The sequence below is a fragment of the Artemia sp. Qi Xiang Cuo genome, chromosome 4, assembly GCF_049724085.1.
Source record: "Artemia sp. Qi Xiang Cuo chromosome 4, ASM4972408v1, whole genome shotgun sequence".
Lineage (NCBI taxonomy): Eukaryota > Metazoa > Arthropoda > Branchiopoda > Anostraca > Artemiidae > Artemia > Artemia sp. Qi Xiang Cuo.
Window position 1 is genome coordinate 5924125 of NC_142797.1, and position 15180 is coordinate 5939304.

General features: G+C 37.7%; 1 protein-coding gene across 1 annotated transcript; it reads right to left on the reverse strand.

Annotated features, from left to right (window-relative positions):
• Positions 1–8904: 8904 nt before the first annotated feature.
• LOC148952715 (zinc finger BED domain-containing protein 5-like) lies at positions 8905–9339 on the reverse strand. The gene has a single exon (XM_089087760.1). It carries the CDS (start codon positions 9337–9339, stop codon positions 8905–8907), a length of 435 nt encoding a protein of 144 aa, XP_088943886.1.
• Positions 9340–15180: the final 5841 nt, after the last annotated feature.

A 15180-nucleotide genomic window follows, 5' to 3' on the forward strand; every position in this document is an offset into this window, starting at 1 on the left:
AGTGATTTCAAGTCGAATCGGTGTTCGTCAAGGATGTTTGCTATCCCCGATATTGTTTTCAATACTTATTGTCTTTGTGATTTGAGCCTGCCATTTTAGAGGAGGCATTCAACTAAGCCCTGCGCGTCTACTGCCTAATTGTGAGTTCACTGACGATACCACTTTTGCTGCTCACTGCCATGATGACATTCAACATAATCTGAAGAAACTAGCAGCGAAAGCTGCCACCCCTAGTGGTCTACAAATAAATGTAAAACGAAAGTGTGTCAACTGGAAATATACCAACCCTGGCTAAAGGCATTCAATATAAGGGTACTGATATCGAAAAGGTCAGAGAATTCAAGTATCTTAGTGGGCCTGTGACCCAAAATGAGAACTGTGACAGAGAAGTCATGCTGCGCATAGCGTATGTTAGTGCAGTATTTCTTCAGCTGAGAAACGTTTGGAAATCCAGAAATTACTCCCAGAAGCTCAAACTCAGACTATTTGGGAGTTATGTACACTTTGTACCCAAAGAATGCAGAGAAACGATTAGCCTACTCAACATCAAAAACAATTTCCTACATATAATCTCTGTAAACCACTGAATCAATAGATTGACGAATGCCCGAACAAGGACAGATAATAAACACCCACTGGTGACCAAAGAGATCAGAATAAGGAGATGAATATACTGGAGGCATACGGTCTGCATGAATGAAGAACATCTCCCGCAGGATATAAGGTGTTGGATCCCCCCGGTCTTCGAAGGAGGGGAAAACAGTGGAACACACTAGGTCAGTTCCTGGTGAAAAAGGCAACAAGTCCTAAAACTACCCTGAATGGGTTCTGATCCCTGGCACAAGATCAGTTGTACTGGAGGTCTACTGTTGCTGCCTGATGCCCCTCTAGGCATGGAAAGACCTAAGTCTAAGCAAGTACTCATAATAGCTAATGCGCAATTATACGCTTCTGTAGGCTACATAATTATATAAAACATTAAGTCAATCAATTTAGTTAAACGAGGCTTCAAAATAAATGTCTACATTAACCATTTATCTTGTATAGAGTACGGGCCTTTTTAGAAACTAAAGCACCAGCATGCGGCATTACTTCCTCTGAAAGTGAGGCTCTAAACATATAGTCTTTGATGCTTTTAAATGAATTAGCTATCTCAGAACTTTCAACTTGTAGCAATCTGGTCATTTTTGGAAAATCGCATTTGGGGCAAATCCGATTTTCCCGTGGCAAGATCTTTTTGGTCACTTAAAAAGAACCGAAGAATGTTTGACTTCCGTTCAAATGAGCCCTTTCTCGATCTCCTAGGACCATTGGCTCTATACAATCAACCATAGAAAAAAAACACAACCGTGATCTTCCATCTGGGAAAAAGTTCAATATTCCATTTTTATAGATAGCAGCTTGAAACCACTACAGTAGGGTTCTCTGAGACGCTGAATTGATGGTTTGATTTTCATCAAGATCATTTAACTTTTCGGGGTGTTCACCTCCTTTTTTGAAGATCACACAAATATTCTCGCAGCACGTGATTCGGTAGCTGGAAACTTAATGAAACCTATATATTTGGAATCAGCATAAAAAATCGAACATTTTGATGTGTTAATTTATCAAATCTCCCTTTTTTAGAGTTTCGCTAAATATTGGCCCGATTTACTCCTTATTTACAGTTTGTTACCACGAATTGCAGTAAGGACAAATTTGATTTATTTAAGGTACCTGACCAGTAGAACCTTTGTTTCGGCTAAGGACCCCTTTCAAAATTTCAAATTTGAAATAGGACCTTTTATAAAAGGAATTTTAGTTAGGACAAAGATATCAAAATACTAAAGGAGGCCCAAGACGGTCAATCATTTTGATCAAAAACTTCCGTCAATTGATTGATGTGTGCTTCAATGTACCTTCAGTCAACCCTTCAATCTTGACCAAAGCTAATTTCAAGTTTAATTTTAACTCACGGCGAGATTTTTAGTTTCAGTTCAGAGTCGGATAGTGAAGTGTCTATCGTGTGTGAAATACAGTCTAACACTGACTTGGCTTTTCTTGTATCTACGTTGGTCGCGCGAAAATAAGAAGAAAATAGGATGTCTTTACCGCCCGCAATATCCAGTGAAATATCGCACTTTTCTTATTTCGGTTATAATAGTCTCTACATTTAACTTTCCATAACTCAGGTGATCCAGTGAACTGTAGACTGTAGCGACGTCTCTTTTCCAAACATGACACACATTTGATACGGCGCGTATCGACCCTGGGCATATACGTCAGAACCTTAGTTCAGTTGCTACCTGGCATTCAATGGAAAAACAGGTCTTCCAATAGGCTTATCGTGATGTGTACATTGGAATCGCGCGTGCGCGAAGGCGGAGTATGAATCTTGTGTGGTTTTAAACCTGTGTCACATATTTTTAATGGAGAGTATAACCTTTGTCGATACTGTATGTTCTGTCTACTGTGTACCAGTGTAACTCTATTAATAAACCCGCCTTCCACATTTTTGCTTGCTTCCAATATGTGTTTCACTGTTTTTGGCGCGTGACTGACGTAATACTTGAACAAAATTAGTCTAGAGCCAGACGGTCAATCACCCTCGTCAATCGATTAACAGGTTCCTAGACGATCAATCATGTATTTAATAATCAATCGATTGACGGAAGCTTTTGATCAAAATGATTGACCGTCTCAGGCCTCCTTAACCTTTATCCAATTGTTAGTTCAAATAAAAATAATGAACCGGAACTTGGAAGGGCAAAAAGATTTACTTCCGGTATTGTGTTGAAAAAAAAATAAGGGTATTAAACAATAAGTAATTATTTTATTTTTTATATATATCATTGGTCGAATTTGTTTTATTTTAGTATTTCTGCTGATGTTTTTATTTGACAAACAGTCCATCTTTTATTTCTCTCTCGCTTTGAAATCGCTTAAAATGTATATTGCTTTCAGTAAAGCGCGAATAACAATCGCCCTATGATTGGAGTGCCTATGATTTTGCTTTATCTATTTATTCCGCTTTATTTTATGTAGTTTTTTTTTCTTTTCTCCTCTCTCATTATGTTGAATGAGATTCGAACCCCGCTGTTTAATAAGATTATTAATGGTTTGGAATTTTATTAAATTACAGGACATTTTCAGTTCAGATAAAATTAAGTCAAAGGTTATTGTGTAGCAGGTGTTTGTTTTTTGCTGTTTTTTTGTTGTTTATTTTTCTTACACTGTGTTTAAACTTTTGAAACATGGTTTTATTTTTTTTCAGACTCTGATTTTATTTGTGTGTATTCTTTTACTGATAGGAGGTTTTATGAAAGCAATACTTATTAGGCCCCGTATCGCTCAGATGTATTTATGTATTTATTACGGCATCTAATAAGTTGAATGGATAATAGAATTACTGTTTTAACTCTTACAAAAAATGTTTAAAAAAATCATAATTGGGGTACAAGACAGACAACTTCCTGGTTCAACTATTTTGTAATTTCTGTTCGTTTTCAGTTTGAGTTGAATATTAGTTTTATTTTTTGTAACTTATAACTTCATTATTGGTTTAATTTTTATTAAGTTGTTTCTTTTAACTTTTAGTTGATTATTCATTATAATGTCAAGTTTTTTTTGTTACTCTGCTAAAGGCAGATTTTCGCTCTTTACTTTTGTTAAGAAAAACTTGTTTTTTTTGTTTATTTAATCTCTTCAAGAACCATTGCTTTTAAACACAATTTACCCGAGAACTGCTTCCTGGATTGTGATGTAGAAGAAGAAGAATAAAAACCCTCACTGGGATTTTTCCATATTTCCGCAAAAACGTTTGCTATTTGATACGGCACTTGCATATTCGACCGAAATATCCAGTATGTTTTTTGTGAAATTTATCACTGTTTATTAAAAGAATTTATAACTAATTAACTTTTATTTATCATCATGAAAAGGTAGTGTGATCTTCGAAATTACCTAGGGCTTGAGATAGAGCTATTATTCTATCTCATAGAGTTAATTTCTTAGTTTCTCATAGAGTTATTAAGTAAATAAATAAGTAAATAAACCCAAAGTAAGTTTCATTTTAAAAAGTTCACGGGTTTTCCTAGTCCTTCTGGTTTCTGAAAGAGAAAAAATATTAAGTCTGATCTGTAGGCAGTGCCGAAAAAAAGGAACAGGTCTTGTGTGGAGCCTGTATATTAGTCTATCACTTTTACAAAACTGGTCTACATACCTATTAATACTCTATTGAAAAAAAAAAACCTATAGCCCTCTCCCCCATTCCTTTCTTAATTTGTATTGACAATGCAAATTTTGTTTTATGGGTGATATTTTGGGATTTCCGGGGGATATTTTGGGATTTATATTTTGGGAGGAGGGGACTGGGGCTAAAAATATACCATCCTCCTACCTACATATGCAGACGCTTTGAAGTATACAGCATAGTAACAGATTAATGTAGTAAATCAGAAGAATAAACAAATAAAAGACAGACAGATGCAGCCGTCAACCGAAACAGGAAAAACTTTACAAAACTAATTTCAGCCTATACCCGTTCAGAATGAGACTCCAGATTTAAAAGCTTAAGGTAGGATTAAGGTAGGAAACAAGTTTTTCAACTGAAAGTAAGGAGCAACATCAAAGGGGCACCCACTTTCTACCACCTGATGTACATCTTAGAATGCCACGTGTGCCGCACAGTTCATCCACGCTTGGTACAGTTTGTTGCTACTTGGTTTCGGTAGACATCACAGTTTCATTTTTCGTGCTACAATCCAATTTGGTAAGGTCGCGGTAAACCAGACGATAGCGTATGTTCAAAAATTCATTTATTGGGATTAGATGCAAAATAGTTTGTGTCTGTTTAACCTTAAGGTAGGATTCCTTGCGGCGACATGTTAATTAGAGACTCAGTACCTTAGAATGTCAGTCAGTACTGACTACGCTTTTAAATCTTGTCATATCAACAATATCAGCTGTCCGATTCATTGTTATGCAATAGTCTCTTAGTCCTTAGAAAAATAACCTACTGCGCAAAAAAATCCGGGACGTTTAACAGCAGAAATTGAATTGCAAAGCTAAAATGTAAATCCGGGACGTTTAACAGCAAAAATTGAATTACAAAGCTAGAATGTAAATCCGGGACGTTTAACAGCAGAAATTAAATTGCAAAGGTAAATGTATGCTGGTAAATGTAGAACTGCCTCTATGTATAATAAAATGTGGACTACTTGCTATTTCCGCTTTTCTAAATATTTCTTTCAACCACATCCAAAAAAAGAATTGCCATAAATGTTCTGCGGATTATTACTGTTATTAGTCACATTTCACGTAACGCCAGTGCTACTTGTGGGACACTTATCTCTGCATCAGACTGTTGTACGACGTGTCTGCTGCAAGTATGATAGTGAATTTGAGCAGTACATATATATTTTTCTCACAAATTAGAAATTTTGCGTGCAAATATAAGTGGTACCAGCCCATAGACACAAAAATGAGCCCAAACACCATCATTTAGACACAAGAATGATGTTGATTATAATTTCTCCCACTCCGGAAATGTATACCATACCCAGATTTATATAAGAAAAAACTTTTTGTGTAATCTTGCTAGATTTCGTTTTTATTTTAAACAAAGATACAAAAGGAGAAGACTCTATGCGTCTATTTTTCCCTTCCAATTTGCAGCTCTGGCAAGTTTTAATTAATGTAAGGTTTCTGTTGCAATTATGCCAAGAATTGTTCAGATTATCTAGATATCTCTTATCAAACAATTACCAATGGGTAAGTTAATAATTCTAACTTTTTTTGTAATAATTTAAGATTAAAAATACAGCCACTTATTTTAAATATAGGTAAAATTTACAGTGGAGTATTTTCCATGGAAGAGAACTTTCTGCAGGGGTGGAAGGTAATTTCCCAGAGGAAATTTGTTTGCAGAGTTTTTCATTGGAAAAAACCCTTTTTCGTTGTTTCCATTTTAGAAATTGACAAACAGCCCGAATTGTGCTTTTAGACTACCATATTGTACTTTTTGACGGCTTAATCAAGTCTAATTGGTAAAATAGAAGAGCTAGCTTTTCAATGAGCTCTTAAACAGCTCTCTATGATGTTCTAGTGCCTAAATATCAACAAAGAAAAAAAAGGAGACAATGCTCCTATGCAAAACGGTGATTTTTTTCTTGTTGCTCAAGGAGGGAGGTTACAATTTTCCTGTGTAAGGTTTCGACAATAACGATTTAAAGGGTGTATTTTTGTATATGCTCAGACGCCATTTTCGAATCACATACAACTGAATAGCGGGATAGAGCTTACAGGGTTGTTGGAATAGTGCTTGGTTCAACTATGAGATTGAGCATCCTGTGCTGGGCATGGAGGTTAAAGAAAGTGGAGGGGGGAAGGTACTGCAACATTTGTGGTGAAGCTAGCTGAAAAAAGCGAGTTTATAAAACATTCACCTTCGCCCACCCGAAAGCTTGTTTACGCTATGCTACTGTCGTCTACAAAAATTCATTGCTGATAATTTTGGTAAACGTTGAGCACCAGTACCTAATTTTGTTTGTTTAAAGTATGTTTATTGTTTATTATGTATTGTGTAATGTTTTGAATTTAACTAGGCTAAGTAGTATATTCACTAAATAGTAACTTTTCTTCGCTACTGCTTGAAGAAAAACGTGCTATTGAAGACTCAGGACAGGCACACGCCCCTTTACTTTTTTTCATTGAGTGATTAGTGTCCGTTATTAAATAATTTCCCGAAACAAGTTTTCAGACATCTTAAAACACATTTAGGTTTGTGTTTTTCCCAAATGTTCCAACACCCATGTCTCCTGAAGGATATCCAATGTCCCTTGACTTCCCGTGTGTAGAACCCCTCTTGCCCTCCCTGGCAAGATGAGGGGTCAGGAGAAAACTTAACTTAGACTTGAGTGTTCAAGCAGCTTGCAAGTCATGATGACATCTCCCCTTTTTCTTCTGTATGCCAGTGTAGGGAGTTTTAGGCATCTGAGACAATATTCATCAATTTTTTTCTTGTAGGTGTAGTAAAAGCTTGATGAGTTGGCACTGAACATCCTCAAGCGCTTTAGGATCCATTTTATACTGAGGATATGCCAAAATCATACCAAACTCTAAATGAGGGTGGAATAGTGCCTAATAGAGCTTCCTTAACACACACAGCTTCCTGGTTCTGAATGTTCTCATAATGAGCCTAAGGGCCAAGTTTGCTTTTGCAGCTTGAGCTTGTGTATGGCTCTGGAGCAAATTTTGAGATGGCCATTTTTTGTCGTAGAAAATCGAAAAAGGCCCATTGAATTGGAAATTGAAGGTTCTATAGCCCCTTTTAATAGTCAAAAGTAATGGGAGGGCAACTAAAACCCCTCTCATGCCCACCATTTCCCCAAACACATCCAATCAAAATTCTGAGATAGCCATTTTGTTCAGCATAGTTAAAAGGTCCGAAAATTACGTTTTTGAGGATGATAACCCCACCCTCCACAGCCCTCAGGGTAGGGTTATAATTTATGCCCTGGGGGCATATAAGGTTTTTATAGAAAGGGTGGTCGCATTAACTTCTTAGGGGTATCATTGGATTGGTACTCATAATTTCTAGTGCCCTTTATAAGATTCAGAGTGATAGAAGGGTGGGTGAACCCCCACACCTTGTATTTTCCCAAAATGCATCTGATAAAAGTTTTGAGATGGCCATTTGTTGTTGTAAAACTTCGAAAAAGGCTCATTCGATTGGAAATTGAAGGGACTAGTGCCCCTTTTAATAGTCAAAAATGATTGGAGGGCAACTTACAGCCCTCCCACGCCCACCATTTCCCCAAATATATCCAATGAAAATTTTGAGATAGCCATTTACTTCAGCATAGCTAAAAGGTCTGTATATTATGTCTTAGAGCAGTGGTTGCCAACCTTTTTCGTTCCACGTTCCCCTAATCAAGGTCGAAAAAGCTTGCGTACCCTTTTCTTGAGAATCGTTGTTTTACCTTTTTCTTAACTTAAATTAGATTTCCAAAAACACGAGATTTATTGTCATATATGACGTTGCACAAATGTGTAAAAGTACGTACAAAATCAATGAGAAACTTGAGGCTGCTTTTTAGCTAAAATATTATCAAATCTTTGCTCGATGTCACTAACGGCAATTATAAGGTCATTTTGTACACTCAGTCTGTTTCTGTGTTTGGTTTTGATCAACGACATTGCCAAAAATAACACTTCACAAAGGTAAGTGGATCCGAATGGCAACAAAGCAGACATGGCGATTTCACTTAGCTGCTTGTATTCTGCTTTCACCTCTAACCAAAGCTGGGAAACAGTTACATTTTGGAATTTCAGTTCTAAGGCGCGACCACTGGCAAGTTCGATTAGATTCTCTGTAAGCTTGTCACTAAGACCGGAGCTTGAGGTCACGTCTCCAACAAATGGATTTTGGATCCAATCCTGGGTTCTATCTTAGGTCGTTATCGGTGGGAAATATGACACAAGTTCATCTCGCAACTTTGTCAGATACTCCCGAATACAATCACAGATTGTTTTGAGGTTATCAATTTTACTATCGTCCGCAAACTTGTCAAGGGTCGGGAAGACACTAACGCTATTTCTTTGAGCCTTTTTATGCCAAAACTCCAATTTCTTGACGAAAGCACAAATCTTCGAATTCAGGGAGAGTTCGTCCGTCCGGAAACCTTGCATTGAAAGATTCAAGTCATTCAGTTTGTCGAAAACATGCGCAAGATAGGCCAGCCTGCAGGCCCAGTCATGGTTTTCAAAAAGTAAACTGAATGCAGACTTTTGCTCCAGAAGAAACATATGAACTTCTTGTCGAAGCTTGAAAATTCTGCTTAATATCTTCCCACGAGACAACCAGCGAACTTCTGTGTGCAGAAGTAAATGTTAATATTCGGAACCCATCCCTTGGCAGAACAACTAGAACAGATTTGAGTTCAGTGGTCTGGCTTTGATGAAGTTGATCACTTTTACAGCCTCGTTGAGGGTCTCGTGCAGATATGCGTTCATCCTTTTCGATGCAAGAGCTTGCCTGTGGATGATGCAGTGCAACCACTTCACCCTTCGATTTTCCTTCCTTATCCAGCTCAAAAACCCATTGTTCTTCCTTGCTGTGGCGGTAGCTCTATCTTTGCAAACTGACAGATACCAGTTCCCAAATAAGCCCCTTTCTGCAAAAAATTTGCCAATTACCTTGATTAGTTCTTCTCTAGTTGTTCTTGACTGTAGGTTTTGACAAAACAGAATATTTTCTCTTATGTCAGAATAGTCTTGATATCGGAAGAAGACGATCACCTGGGCATCATCTGACACATCCGTGCTTTCGTCAAGCTGTAACGCAAACATCTTCGTCATCTATATTTGCTCAACAACCTGCATGACAATATCGCTAGCAATGTCTTCTATCCTTCTTGAAACAGTTGTTCGACACACGTATAGACTGAAGGGCAGTAGCAGTTTTCGTATAAAACATTATTTCACTGACTTTCACTAGTGCTAGCAATATCAGACTTTCGGTATGGGTGTGCGGTTTTTTCTGTTTCGCAACTAAATAGGACACATCATATGAAGCCCGGAGAGCCTTGGAAGAAAATGATGCCACTTTTGCAATTTCCAAACAGCTACTAGCGAGTGCTTCTTGTTTATGCTTGAAAAACTCTATCGGCTTACCGACATGAGAAGGGTGCATATTACTGAGATGTCGGTTCATATGCGCAGGTTTCATGGAACTGTTGGCCAAGACTTAACACCAAAGAACGCACTGTGCATTCGCTTGATCAGACTTTGTCGCACTAAATCCGAGCCCTAGGTATTTTGACAAATATCAACGCACTTTGACCGAACATGATTCGTCATATTTCTTCTTCTTAGGTGCAGGTTCTGTGTTTGGGGTACCATCATTCAGCTTCTTGTGACTACTAATCAGGAATCTATCCATGTTCGTTTGCAACCACAATTCACGAACTTTGTGTTTCAGCAGATGACAAGGTGCTTAAATCGCTGGTTTCAAATTGTCTGTGACTGAACTGATCAAGACCTTACGGCTATGGAGAAATATTAGCGGGTTACTGAAAGCGAAAGTGAACGAGACCTTACCGCTATGGAGAAAAATCAGCGGGTTACTGAAAGCGAAAGTTTTGAAAATGAGTTTGAAATTATGTACAATGGGTTATCTGATTTTAAGGAAAATGTTGGAACTGAGCCAGAAAAAAGTTTTAAAGATATAGACTAAATTAATTTTGGGACCTTCGCGTACCCCCCCCCCCTCCGAGGATTTAGCTTACCTCCTGGGGCACGCGTACCACCGGTTGGGAACCAATTAGAGGATGACGCCCCCCACAGCCCTCAGGGCAAGGGTTGTAAGTTATGCCCTGGGGGCATATAAGGTTTTTTGTAGAAAGGGTAATCGCATAAACTTCAGAGGGGGCTCATTAGATTGGTAATCAGAACTTCTAGTATGTTTTTAAGATTCTAAGTGATCAGAGGGCAGATACCCCCCCCACACCTCATATTTTCCCAAATTCATCTGATAGAAATTTTGAGATGGCCATTTGTATTTGTAGAAACTTCAAAAAAGGTTCATTCGAATGGAAATTAAAAGAGCTTTTTTACATAGGAAAAAGCGATTCGAGGGCAAAGGCCTGCCCCCCCCCGCGCCTATTAATTCCCAAAACACATATAATCAAACTTTTGAGATATCCATTTTGTTCGGCATAGTTAAAAGGTCTGGAAATTATGTCTTTGAGGGTGGCCCCCCCCCCCTACAGCCCTCAGAACAAGGGTTGTAAGTTTTGCCCCGAGAGTATTAAAAGTTTTAATGGAAAAGGGTGGTTGTATAAACTCCAGAGGGGGCTCATTGGATTGGAAATCAGATGTTCTTATTCTCTTTTTAAGAGTCAAAGTGATTGGGGGCAGCCACCACCCCCTACATCATATCTTCCACAAATGCATCTGATGAAAATTTTGAGATAGCTGTTTTCTCGACAAGAATCCAACGATCATATAATAAGGCCTTTGGGGTGGACAGAATCCCCCTGAGTCTGGCGGTAAGAGTTGTAAGTTGTGCCTAGGAGCATATAAGGCTCTTACGGAAGGGGTGGTTGTGTAAACTTTAAAAGAGGCTCATTTGATTTGAAATGTATAGTTCTAGTTCCCCTTTAAAAGTCAAACATCATGGAGAGCAACTAGCCCCCTTAACTCCTCCGACATCCTCTTTTCCCAAAACGTATTCAATTGAAATTGTGAGATAGCCATGATGTTACCAATAGTCGAAAAATCATATAACAATGTCTTTAGGGTGGACACAATCCCCCAGAGCCCCTGGGCAAGGGTTGTAAGTTATGCCCAAGGCATATAAAGTTTGTATAAAATGGGTAGTTGTATAACTTTGGGTTGGATTGAGCTCAATGTATTGGAAATCAGATGTTCTAATTCCTTTTTAAGATTCAAAGTGATCAGGGGCAGGCACCACCCCTCTACTTCGTATTTTCCACAAATGCATCCAATAAAAACTTTGAGATAGCCATTTGTTTAAAAAGAGTCCAAAGATCATATAATAAGGCCTTTGGGGAAATACAGAATCTCCCAGATTTTGGGGGTGAGGGTTGTAAGTTATGCCGCAGGGACATAAAAGTTTTTATGGAAAGGGTGGTTGTGGGAACTTTATAAGAGGCTTGTTTGATTTGAAATGTGCAATTCTAGTTCCCTTTTGAGTCAAACATGATGGAGAGCAACTAGCCCCCCTCCCTGAAATGCTCTTGTCCTGAAACGTATTCAATTGAAATTGTGGGATAGCCATTTTGTTACCAATAGTTCAAAATCATATAACAACGTCTTAAGGGTGGACAAAGTCCCCCAGAGCCCAGGGGCAAGGATTGTAAGTTATGCCCAAGGCATATAAGGTTTTTATTGAATGGGTAGTTGTATGAGCTTTCGAACGGATAGAGCTCATTTGATTGGAATTCGGGAGTTTTTGTGCCCTTTTTAAGAGTCAAACGTGAATGGAGGACAATCAGCCCCCCTCCTCCAAGCCTATGATTCCCCAAAATATATTTGATCAGAATTTTAAGAGAGCTATTTTGTTCAGCTTTGTTGAAAGGTCCAGGAATTATGTTTATGGGGTTGTCAACCTCCCCATAGTCCTCAGAACAGTTAGGCAGTTTGTTCATTAATACACATAGTATATGTAATTGAGAAAAGTACTTAATAAATGAAACCCAAAACAAACAGAAATTAAAATAAGTCAAACTCTAAATGAGCTGAAATTAATCTGAGTAGGGTTCTAAATCATATGCTTTCTAAGTGACAGAATACAATTTCAACTTTACTGAAAAAATTGAAATGAATTTAATGAAAAAAATGTGCATTGTCAGTTTAATATGCATAGGCTGATATTTATTCCTTAAAATCATAATTAATTTTTGATTTATTAAAGTTATAAAAGTGAAAACATTTAACAGAATTTTTTTCAGTAAAGTACAAATTATATTCTGGCTCTTAGAAATATAGGTCTTAGGAAACCCACAAGCACCAAGTTTCTGCTTATGGAGAGTGTATTAACAACAATAAGGGAGAGATGCAGCTTTCTCTTGATAAAACATCTTACAAAAATTGAATCAAATAGCTCAATCACCCTATATAATTGGTTAAGAAATCCAGCCATGTATCCAGCCATATGAGGCATTGGAGATGAGCATGCCAATATTCAGAAGAAGTTCCCTGCACCCGCAAAGTATATTGCACCTACTTTTCCCCAATCCCTTCCATGGAATTGGTCAATCCCCATAATAAATACTGATTTCTCAAAGTGGACTAAAGATTTAACCCCCATTGCTTTTGTCCAGAAAAAAATTGCTGAACTTAATACAATTACTTATAAAAACCATTTCCAAATCTTTGTTGATGGGTCAAAAATGAATGCGAAGGTAGCAAGTGCTGCTTTCCTTCCTCACCTGAGAATTGCAATGGGTGAAAGATGATATAATAATGTATCCACAATATCTGTAGAGTTAAATGCCACAATCATGGCATTAGAACACCATGTGGATAACCAACCATCGATTGCTAACTCAAATAATATTGTAGTTTATTTCGACTCTTTGCCAAGCCTTGAGGTGCTGTCCTCAGCTCCTCAGTATAAGCTGGATATTGAAACTTATCATTGTCTTAGTATTATAGATAATCTTGCTTCAAGTGGCATAAGAACTTATCTTCAGTATATTCCTAGCCACTTTGGCATAAGTGGTAATCATCAGGTTGATGAAATAGCAAAAAATGCTATAAACATTGACCAGCCAAGTGGGAGACCAATCTCCATTAGAGATATTTACCGATGGAGACTATCAGATATTATGTTTAATAAGAATAAACCTATTCTTTCCCCCTTTCCCAGTAAGTATTTTTCTAAAATGTATCATAGAATTCATTCTGGAACAAATGGACTAGATTTTCTTGCATTCTCTTATCAGTTTTCTAATTCAAGTGGTTCTGTTCCCCTGTCCCCTCTTTGCAGGGATTGTAATATGTATAATGAAAAAATTGACCAGTGCCTATTCAAATGTAATATGCTGACGTCTGCACAGCATACCTTGCTTTGTAAACTGTCAAAGTGCTTCAAACACCACAAAATCTCACTATCAGCCAAGAGCCTAGCCAACTATACCTGCACACAGAGCATAGAAATCGACATCTATCATCTTATATTTGAACTCCTTGAGTCAAAAGATCTACTGAAAGATATCTGAGAATATCTAATAAATAAGAGACAACCAAGCCAGTAGCTCTGTAGCCCACAGAGTAAAGCAAAAGGAAAAGGGCTAAATAGTATCTACTGAAAAGCCCACCTGCTGTGAAATAGAAGAAGAAGAAGGGTTTAGAACCCTACTCAGATTAATTTCTGCTCGTTTTGAGTTTGACTTATTTTAATTTCTGTTTGTTTTGGGTTTCATTTATTAATACTGATTTGTGGTAGTTGCATGCTTGGTAGATTATTTCATTTTTGGCTTAATGGAGTTCATTACTTTTTTTGAAAAACATAATTTATGTATTAAGTTGTTTGGACTTATTTTTGTTTATCTTAAATTTGCATAGTCTTGTTCAAGCAGAAGGACTAAGCTACATCCAAAGTTAAAACGGCTATACCTTCCATAAAAACAAAAAGTATCCCCTAAACATAGCTACCAACCCTAGCCCGAAAACTCTGGGGTTTGTTTCAACAAACACCGTTGGTCTGTGAGATATATAGCCAGTTTTCGATAGGATGATCATCTCACAATCCACATTTGCTGTATTTCGGGACAACATGATATTTGTGGAGGGCGGAGAGTGTTGCTGTCCTCTGATCACTTTCACTCTTAAAAAGAGCGCTAGAGTGTCTGATTACCTATCCAATGAACTTCCTTTGAACTTTGTATGACCATACTTTCTATAAGAACCTTATATGTCCCCAAGGAAAAATTTACGACCTTTGTCCTGAGGGCTGGAGGGATTTGTTATCCTGAAAGACATAATTTCCAGACCTTTCTGATAGGCTTAACAAAATGACTATATCAAAATTTCGATTGGAACTGTTTGAGGAAATGATACGCGTGGAGGGAGAAGACACTTGCCATCTGATCACTTTTGACTAATGAAAAAGGCACTAGTCCTCTCAATTTTCAATCAAATGAGCCCTTTTTGAAGTTTCTATGAAAAAAAAGTCTATAAAAACATTAAATGCCCCAAAGTCATAACTTGCGACCATTGTCTTGAGGGTTATGGGGGGAGGGTTGTCATCCTCAAAGACATAATTTCCAGACCTTTCAACTATGCTGAACAAAATAGCTGTCAGAAAATTTTGATTGTATGTGTTTGGGGCAATGGTGAGTGTGAGAGGGGGGTTAGTTACCCTCCAATCACTATCAACTATTAGAAACGGTACCAGCCCTCTCAATTTCCAATGGAATGAGCCCCTTTTGAAGTTTCTACAACATTGCTATCTATAAAAACCTTATATGCCCCCAGGGCATAACTTACAACCTTTGACCTCTGGGGTTTGTCATCCTCAAATACATAATTTCCAGAACTCTCAACTACGTTGAACAAAATGGCTATCTCAAAACTTTGATCGAATGTGTGTGGGGAAATGGTGGACGTGAGAGGGAGGTTAGTTGCCCTCCAATTACTTTTGACTATTAAAAAGAGCACTAGCCATTTCAA